Here is a 10,252-nt window from a genome sequence, read left to right as displayed (position 1 = left end):
TTTCAGGTGGTTGGTGAAAGAGCTGTTGCCCTGAGCAGTGTGGGACACACCAGGTTCTGCACAAGCAGTCCCTGCAGAGCTCCAGCCACACCTGCTACAGCTGCCCATGCAGCCATTCAGCTGAAGAGACAGGAAAGACAGACAAACCAAGTATTTTATTCAAAACCTTAAAAAAAGTTAATAGACAAAAACTGATAAATTATTCTCATTGCATCAATGAGAGACATCCATGATGGTTTCCTCTTGCCCCCCACACCTTACACTACACAGTAATCAGTTCCCTACCCTGTTCCCTTGACCTTCTCCTGATGTAGCAGCAGTTCAGTATTAAGACCTTAAATCCTTTTCTCCATGGGCTGTGTGCCTTGATTATGCTTCATACAGCTCTGACAGGAGTAAGCTCAGCATCTCATCAACATCCTTATTGATCAGAGAATCTGTCAAACAAGGTAGTTATGTCTGCTGTCCTACTATAAACTGAGCCAAGTTTCTACAGCAGCTCAGGGTAGCCAGCTTCAGAATGCTTCTGAGCCCTCCCCTCCCAGAAGCCCAGCAGCATCAGAGCTGTATGAAGGAGGCCCTTGAAGCATTCTGCCCAATGCCTGTCCTACACACTCGCCCTAGACCAGCCACCCCATGGCCACCTGCTCACCATTCTGGCAACAGCAGTTTGCTTCAGTGCTGCAGCACCTCTGACCTGCAGCATCACTACCCTGAACTCAGTGGTGGTATTGCTCTACTCTGAAGGTAAGGGATCAACAAAGACAAATCAATGGGAAAGAGCACTCAAAAATATGTCAGTAACAGAAGATTGCTGCTTTCCTTTCCTCCCATCTTACTGCTACGGCCTCACCCCTACAGACTTCTCCAGACCATGTTTTGGTTAAAGGCTTTACAAGACTGAAAAATATTCTTTAAAACATCTTAAAGGACATCCTGAGGATGGTGGAACACTTAATAGAAAAGCAGCAGTTAGTTCTAGCACCACAGCTCTGAGGCAAATGGTTTTTTTTACCCTCTTTCCTTTATGCTCATAACCTCCAGGCACAGTTTACATGGGCTTTTTGGGGGCAGAGGGGAACAATGACACAACATCAACATACACACTCAACAGCTTACAAAAACTGAAGCTTTATCCCTTTGTCCTTTGGACAGCAGAATTCCCTGTTTGTCACTTCTGCAGGAGCTGGAACAAGCTGGCTCACCTTTTCTTTTAGCTGCAGTGTGATACAAGGCTGTTCCCACACCAGTCGCTTTCCTGCACAAGAAAAATACCCACAGGAGCAAGCTTTGGTTAGAGAAATTCACAGCGGGGTGAGGGAAAAGTCAGTGCTCTTGCAACTGCTGAGCAGACATTCAACCTGTATTCCACAGCTCAGCTTTGAGTTTTGGGGAATACTTAAGGACTGGACATGTTCAGGCTTACAAAGGTTTCTTCATTTCCGGACTGAAAGGCAGATATGAATATGAAGGAGGAATGGGGCTAAAGGACATTTTTAAGACAGCATCACACCCCAATGTAATAAAAATCTAGTGGTACTGTAGCAGAATGTGCTAGTGCAAAGAGACTAGAGGCAGCTCCTGGACAGCCTTCCATCCATTTGGCTCACTCAGGTGCGTGTGATTTTGTCTGGAGGCATGAAACCTGTGTCACCCAGTGTTCGAAGGGCCACTCTGCCGTTGGGCCGGATCACCAAGTGAGTGATGCTGCCGTTGTTGAGAGACAGTCGCAGCCAACCTTCTGGGGGGAACTGCAGTGCTCTGGTGACAAAAACACATACATTAGTAATTCATGAACAGCTAGATTAACAAGCCCTCAGAGCATCATCATCTGTCCCAGATAAGGGTGAGACGGAGGGGGAAACTCAAAATTGGTGAGCACTGTACAGCTTGCATACCAATGCCCCCAGTCAGCCTCGGAAAAAAAGCCTTGTAAAACTGCAGCTTGGTAACTGGACTGGGGCCAAGAGTGCCCTTGGCTAAGCAGAGTCCAGCAGATGGCTGTGATTACTGCTGACAGGATTAGTTCAAGTGGACAGAAGGCAGCAGCTCCAACACAGTGAGGCTGCCAGGAGTGCTCTGAGCAGCCCCATCACAGCCAGGGCAGGGGATGGCCCAGCGAGGCTGCAGCACCACAACACCTGTGCAGGTGGGACAGGCAGAGCTGGCTCAGCACCCAAGGGCTGCCTGAGCAGAGAGGACCTGGGTGTGGCAAACAGTGACTGTCACACTCCATTTTGGCCACACCCCCACAGCAAAGGCAGTGACACAGGATTCCCTCCAGTGGCCTGCACCTGCCTAGGGAAGAAATTCACTGGAATTACTTTCAATGGGCTACATCATTCCCCAGGAAGGACAAGGACATGTACATTGTGCCTTCCACAGAAACACAGCATCACAGCTGGTCTGCAGCCATTCTGAATTTCCTAACTCAGCCACCTCAGGAGCTCCATCAATTGTATTAAACAGCTGGAAAAAATACCATGCTGCATCAAACAGCTTTTGCCTCTGATACTGAGCAATAACTTCGTTTTGGCTCTTATGACAGTTGTAGAAAGCTCAAAAAATTAAATACCAGCTACAGCCAAGCTAGATTTGAAGGAAATATTACATGGATTGTGTTAAATTGTACTATCAGATTGACTGCAATCGAAGGCACAGAAGAGACATTAAAATGGAGAGGAAGGCAGCAGCAAAGAGAAAAAAGGTATGTAAGTATTTCAGATAAAGCCTTGGCAAGAACAACGTGGTATTTTTTAGCACAGGAAAGAATAGCCTGTTTACCTGATCAATAATTTCAAGTATAGCAATTCTGAAAAGCTCTAAAGCAGCCCACAGAGCAGACAGGCTAGAATTTACCTAGCTCAGCTAAATAAAGCTAACTGAAACTGTTGTAGGTATTGATCAGATTAAAGTTTAATCACATCTGTCCTGCTCACGACAAATTATCTTACAGACAGTGCTTTGTGGATGGGGAAGAGGAATAAAATAGACTCAGCTGACTGGATACAGAGACAGGCAAAGATCCAGAATGTTTTCTCCTTTACGAACAACCTTGATGTTATCGGAAAGATCCACTCTCCCTCTCTCCCTTTAATGCAGTACTGCAAAAACACACTAATGCAACTTCAACATAACTCAAAAATATCCATTCGTAAAGAATTCCCAAAACAGAATCAATCTTTAATTATGTAAGCTCAAATTCATGTCACCTCAAAGAGATGCATTCAGTAATGCATCTATTTGTAATCCTTTCCAACAGGCACTACCCTCAGTTTATGGAAGCAGAAGCATATAGTAATTAAAGTAATTGTCCAGATGTACAAAAAAGGTGAAGTTTCACTAACTTAGCCACTTTTGCTTTAGAATTAGAATGAAAGTGTTCTAACTATCAAATGTACCTTGATGAAGTTGCAGAAGCAGCTGCTCACAATGCAGGCACTGATCTCCAACACTTCAAAGAAGTGAAATCAACTCATCTCCTCCCTCAGTGGTGGCACAAGCCAGCCCAGCTGGAGTGAGCCCTCCCTGGAGCAGCCCCAGCGAGCAGGCAGCCCGTACCTGCAGACGATGTAGCGGATGACGTTGGCGTGGCACACGAAGATCTCGTAGCTGTCCTCCTCCTGCTTGGCGTCAGCTCGATGGATGAAGTTTCGAAAGGCAGCCTCAATCCGAGCACCATCTTCGTAATACTGCTGAGGGCACCGAGCTCACAGTTACACACAGCTCAGAGCAGCACTGCCTGCATCCCTGGGCCTCCTCCTCAAGAGCTCCTGGTCACTGGGTGCACACTTGGGGCTGAACTAATGCTCAAGGACTGCAGGTTATTTTAACTGTTCTGCACACTTACTGAGGAGGAGGAAAGAAGGCAATTATCTAAGGGCTGTGATAACAAACATCAGCTCAAACACTGCAAGTTATTGCTACTGCCCATACAGAGTATACTGAAAAAACCTCCAAACCATAAATTAAAAAAAAACTTTAAAGGAAAACTTACCACAGCTTCTGGTTTCCAGTGGGAGACTGGAGGGTCTGGTTCTATAGGTGCTCCCTCTCTCAGCAGATCAGTACTGATTTTTTTAACTCCTGAAATATTAGATACACATTCAGAAACAAGTTGTTCACGTGCCATTACAAACAGCCCCACAACTCTAGAATCAATACATTTTTCACAGTCTTTCTTTGAGGAAGGTTTACTCTCCAACATGATACTCTCCAACAAAACTGTTTTGCCATCAGCAAGAGAACTTATTCCAACCGAACAGAACAGCCTGTTACACTTTGAAAAAATGTATTTGTATTTTAAAGATAAACTGGAAACAAGCAGAATTACAGCTGTAGGTTTCTTTATAAATACAGACATTGACACAGGGCTGGGAAATGGCAAAATAACATCTCATCCTTAAGGAAAAGCTTAGAATTCTACTGGAAGCAGTTTTAAGAATCAGAAGACAATGAAAAATTAAGGGAAGTCTCTTACCTGGGAGATGTTTGCTTATAATTTCAGTTGTTTCAGTTGCTCTAGTCATAGAGGAGTGGATAATCTGATCAAATTTTAATCCCAAGCTTGCCAGCCTGCGTCCAGTCAGTTCAGCCTGCTCTCGACCTTAAAAAGCACATTCATTATATAAATTGGTTGACACTCCCATTAGAACTCACACAAACTACCAAGAGAGCTGTCCAGCAGACATAAAAGATCTACATCGATGCTGGGCTTTTTCCTTTCAAAAAGCAACTGGAAAACATTTTCAGAAGAGCCACTACTCAGGCCAAGCTTACTGGTTGGACAATTTCAAGTCCTACTTGTATCAGTAGGAAAAAAATTATTGGTTTTAATTAGGAAAAAACCCAAAACCCAACACTTACTCAGCAATGTTCACTTCAGTACTCAGTATCACTGCTAGCCCCATCCCCAGGAAGCAACAATCCCCCTGAGGCCTGAATGTGCTGTTGTTCATAAAGGCAACACCAGCTTGGCACAGTTCACAGCACATGGGCAGCCTCAGGAGGGTTCAGCCCACCTTTCAGGCAGGCAGGTGAAAAGACAACAGACAGGTTAAGTCACTTACTTAAGGCACAGGATGAGACAGGATTAACATTATGCTTTGTTACCAGTTTACCACAGCACTTAAGGCCTGCAATTAGCATTTCACTCCTGTTTGCACACCAGTAATTGAGATGTGGGTGGGAAAAAAGTCCACAGTAATAATTTTTCCCCCTCTGAAAACAGTGTTGGCAAATATATAATCAAGGAAGTGTTCGCTGCTTTTTAAGTACATTATTAAAAGTAATACTAATTAGCATCTGAGACCTAGTCACAGGATCAGTGAGTTAAGATTAACACAGACAAAGGTTATCCTCAATTCATGTAAGTGATTAGCAGTACTCCCAGAAACAGTGACAAAAGTGCAATGTATTTAATTATAAACGATCCGGCTGAAAGTCAGAGGCGTTTTCTTTTTAATAAATCAGCAGATTAAGTTAAGAGAAACACAAGGAAAATCCATCTAAATAAAGTTTAAAAGCCACAGCCCTTAGGAATTACATCAGCTGGCACGAAAGTTTGCTAAAGCAACCTTAAGATAATTTGGAATTTCCTTTGACAAGCTTCTTTACCACGGAATGTGTTCAGAACTCTCTAAATCACATCTTAATGTCTGGATCAAAACTGAAGAAAACACACTGATTCATGACATCTTTCTGCCACAAAAGAATATAGAAAGTAAGACTGAGGTTTGGCAGCAAGACCCAGAACAGTGCTAAGTTACTGACACCAGGTAAAAAATCATTTCCTCAAGATGCAAAGCATGATGCTGCTGGTGATACCTACCCAGTGGGGTCAGAGTCCTGTCCTTGTCAGCCCGGCCATCCAGGTGGTACTGGGAGTGCCGGATCAGGAATATGTGCCTGGTGGCTTTTGCTCTGCAGTGATCCAAGCGAGAGGCGAGCTCCTCTTCCCCGGTTTCTTCATTTTTCTTTTTGAGGTTGATAAGAGCCAGTGGTTCACGTCTAAACAAACACATTTAAAGAGTCATTTCAGATAGGGGAGACTGAGAGGCAGAGGATTTTTACAGATATGTAGTCTTGCCTTAATTCCAGACATAGCTGAAGAAGTAAAACTGACAGTTTAGCCACTTGTATCATGAAACTGATTCAAACGCTTGTGTGAAAAGTAAAAATAAATGTCTGCATGGAAAAAAAAAGTTATTATCATGGGTTAAACGGTGTAACTTGACAAAAGTAAATTTGTCACTTAGTGCTAACCACCTGAATTAACTATTGGGGGAAAAAAAAGCAATGAGCAACAGAAAAACTTGTAGGGTGTAACAGGATGGTTTTTGACAAGAAAAACTAACCAGGAAGGATACTCAAGAAGAGGAAAAGGTGCTGGCTGACCATTAAAGAAGAGAAATGCTTCATATCTAAAAAGCCCTGTGATAACACCTAAAAAATTTGTACTTTATCAATCGCATTTACATGAAATGACTAAAAAATCACCCCCCCCAACAACATCCTAGAAAGACTCCAACCTTCTTCAGTGCACACTGAGAATTATTTTCTGCTTTAAACTAGGTCACATCAGGTCTCTCCAGTAAAATTTATATTTTTCAGCCTGGAGTGTTTTATTTATTTATCCTTTCATCTTTTCAGCACTCTCTCCCCTCATGCCACTTTAATCTCTCTTCCACTTGTCACAGTGCACACAAGCACCCTGCTCTGCACATCACCCAGACAGCTGACCTGGTTCTTCCTGAGGACAGGGATCTCCCCCTCTCTCTGCTATCACAGGTTTAGTGCTACAGATCTCCCACCTCCAGTACCAACCCTGCACCATCAGCACCAACCCTGCCCAAACCTTCCCACCTTAGTCTGGGCCCCTCTCTGCACTGATCCTCCACCCATTAATGCAAATCCTTTTCTATGTCACTCCACCTCAGAGTGTATTTTATTCATACCACAACTCACTTCTTCCAGTATTAAACTTGTTTCTTTGATGATAGATTTTTTTTAATGGAAAATAATTTTTATTCAGTTTGGAAAAAAGTAATTTGTTCACAGAAAATTATTGTTTCCCACACCTACTTCTCACAGCAAGACTGGCTGTGCAAAGCCCTCCTGCCTCCATTTTGCTTTACTGAACACGTGATTTCCATCAGACAATGAGGCTCTACACAGTCCTCAAGCTGTTAATTCCTCAGGAAGGCATTAAAAATGAAACAACAGGCCAGTAACAAGAAGTTCTATTGCTACTTCACAGGATACTTTTGATTCACTGGAAACTATACTGCTGGCAAGATACAATACAAAAACAAAAAAAAAAAATCTTTAAAATCAATTCAAGCACATTAGTAAAGCAGCAAGGGGAATAAATCATCTGGTGTCTGCCATATTCCATTACATATTCCACATGAATGAAACCAGATCTGTCCTCTCTGAGAACTGAGCTGCACAATTCCTGTGCAAGTGGCAGACCAACATTCCACGTGTGATATCCTGTCAGACCAATAACAAGTTTGATATTTGCATTTGTTTGTTTCAAACTTGAAAAGCCATTGGTTTTTAAGAATATTGTAGTGTCAAGTTATCTGCTCAAGACTTGATTTTCTAAACATTCCCTGCCCCCAAAGAACAGTAGTCACATATTCATTATATTTATAAGCCATTTAACAACTATGCTTCTGCCAATAATATCCAAAAGTCAAGATTAAGATTTCAAGCAGGCACAACCTAAGCCACAACTGGTAGACCACAAGCAGCAGAAAACAAATTGATCTGTGGTAAGTAATATATTCCACTGCCACTGTCTGCACACTGTGACAAATGGTGATTGGCTATCCTGGCCTGCTAGGAAGTATTATCTGGCCATGTTTGCTCAGGCAGCGGTGACAGCTCTGTAAGCTAAAGCACAATCTCTACTTCCTGGATTGGTTTAAAAAAAATTAATCGAGTCTGAAAGTACTGTAGAATCCTTGAAGAAAATCAACCATTTAGCAGAACCAGGAAGGCCTGGAGTTGCAGTTAAACAAGCAGCTTTAGTACCTCCCTCAGTATAATTGTGTAACCAGCTGTAACCTTATTTAATGAAGGTATTTTTATCACTGGAGTGTACATAGCCATATTTACATGAGCATTTAATCCTGCAGCCTCTCAAAAATCAAAATGATGCATTATACAATAAAAATCTGTTAGTGCTTAGGTTTGAATTTACTATGATTAAACTGAAGCCTGACATAAGTCTCCCCTGGGAGATAATTCTACCAGACTGAAGCCAAATGAGCCAAAGCTCCATGCAGATATCTGCACGTTCTAATTAAAGATTCAGAAAAGATGTAGCCAACCCTTGTGTGGATGTGTTTCAACGCTGAAGAACACGAGTGAGTTAGGCTCAAAGCCACAGTGCCTTTACAAGGATTTAAGCCCAGGCAGCTTCATGAGCAGTAGGCCCCGTGCCTGCCCAGCACGTGAGAACGCCTGGCATCCACAGGGAGTGCTGCTGAAAAGCCCTGGTGCAGACACACAGCAGCATCGAGGCATGGCTGGAAAATAAATAAAAAAGGCAAGCTTCTGCCCAGCTTACATTTATCACAAGCCTGAGACTTGGCAGTCTTGCTGGCGGAAAGCATCAGAATAAAGGGATCTGCACAGGGGAAATCTCCGAGCTGTCTGAACAAAACCCAGCGCCCGCTCATCCCTCCAGAGCTCCAGCGCTCCACGGGTGTTCACGAACTTCAGCTGGATTCTGCTCTGAGCGGGTCACCACACGGAATTTCACCGGGAAACGAGTCCCGTCGAGCCGGGGGCTGCTCCCGCGGGGACCCGGGGCCTCCCGGCCCCTGAAGGACCCTGCCCCGCCCCGAGCCCGCTCCCCCCGGGGTTCCGGAGAGGGGTTTAGGGCAGCTGCCGCCGCCCCCCGGATCCCCCCCGGCCCCTCACCACAGCCGCAACCTCCCCGGGCGAGGAGGCGGCCCCGCCACGGCAGCCCGGCCGCGCCCACCTGTCCCAGTTGCTGTCCCAGTAGCTGCCGGTGCCCGCGGGTCTCTCGATCCAGCCGGCGGTCGGCGGGCAGGAGGCGGTGGGCGGCAGCAGCAGCAAGCCGGGCGGCGCGGCGGAGGGCACGGCGGAGCCCCCCGGGCGCGGCTCGCTATCGCCACCGCCGCGGGCCGGCTGCTTGCCCACGACGACGGCGGAGAGCAGGACGGAGCCGCCCGCCAGCCCGCAGGCGGCGAGCGCCAAGGCGCGGCGGACCGACATGGCGGGGCGGCCGCGTGCCCCTCACCGGCGAGCCCGCCCTGCTGCGCCCCGCCCCGGACGGAGCGCGGTGCGGGGCAAGATTCCTCCGCGAGCGGGGCGTACGGGGCGGCACGGAGCCCACCGACCCCCGGCCCTCACAGACCCTCCCGGACCCGTCCCTCTCTGCCCCAGCCGCGGTGCCCGTGGAGCTGCACCCGCCTCAGGCCGGGCTCAGGGGCTGGTCCTGCCTGGCCGCTCCCAAACCGGTTTCCACCCCAGGCGGGTCACCGTGTAGGGCTCGGCAGGGGATTCCCGCCAGCTCTGCCTGGTTTAATCGCCTGATGCCGTGATCAATCAATCCTTCAGGGTGGAAAAGACCTGTACGTTGAGTTCAACCATTAACCCGGCACTGCCGAGTCCGTCATATTTAATTCTAAGCCCTCAGCCTTATAACTCTGCCCAGCTGCTCCTCAGTACAACAAAGACCAGGAGTGCTGAGGAGGGTCCAGCACAGGCCGCAAGGTTGATGAGGGGTCTGGAGCTTCTCTTACGAGGGCAGACGGTGGGAGCTGGGCCTATCAGCCTAGGGTTAGGGCAGGGGCCAAGGAGAAAGCCCTCGAGGAGACCAGGTTGTGGCAGTTTTGCGATGCCCCTGGGATGCCCTTTGCAGCTGCAGTGTGCCCGGAGCCCTGGGCCTTTTAGTTTGCGGAAGCCTGACCCCTAGGCGTAACCCTAACCCTAACCCTAACCCTAGGCAGGGCAGCCAATCAGCCTAGGGTTAGGGCAGGGGCCAAGGAGAAAGCCCTCGAGGAGGCCAGGTTGTGGCAGTTTTGCGATGCCCCTGGGATGCCCTTTGCAGCTGCAGTGTGCCCGGAGCCCTGGGCCTTTTAGTTTGCGGAAGCCTGACCCCTAGGCGTAACCCTAACCCTAACCCTAACCCTAACCCTAGGCAGGGCAGCCAATCAGCCTAGGGTTAGGGCAGGGGCCAAAGAGAAAGCCCTCGAGGAGGCCAGGTTGTGGC

General features: G+C 47.0%; 1 protein-coding gene across 2 annotated transcripts; it reads right to left on the bottom strand.

The window, feature by feature from the left end:
• Positions 1–142: 142 nt before the first annotated feature.
• On the bottom strand, positions 143–9,289 carry PGAM5 (PGAM family member 5, mitochondrial serine/threonine protein phosphatase). Of its 2 annotated transcripts, none has more exons than XM_084217241.1 (6): positions 8,996–9,289; positions 5,831–6,009; positions 4,481–4,606; positions 3,998–4,086; positions 3,562–3,695; positions 143–1,761 (listed from the first exon to the last, which is right to left on the bottom strand). In XM_084217241.1, the coding sequence occupies exons 1-6, from the start codon at positions 9,250–9,252 to the stop codon at positions 1,611–1,613; spliced, it is 936 nt and encodes a 311-aa protein (XP_084073367.1). In that variant the 5' UTR covers positions 9,253–9,289; the 3' UTR covers positions 143–1,610. The 2 variants fall into 2 exon arrangements, with proteins under 2 accessions (XP_084073367.1, XP_084073368.1); XM_084217242.1 differs by having other exon boundaries at positions 3,562–3,692.
• Between the last annotated feature and the right edge of the window lie 963 nt (positions 9,290–10,252).

This window comes from Fringilla coelebs (genome assembly GCF_963513975.1).
Source record: "Fringilla coelebs genome assembly, chromosome: 17".
Classification (NCBI taxonomy): domain Eukaryota; kingdom Metazoa; phylum Chordata; class Aves; order Passeriformes; family Fringillidae; genus Fringilla; species Fringilla coelebs.
Note: the sequence above shows the minus strand (reverse complement) of the source record. Positions and strands in the feature narration are given on the sequence as shown.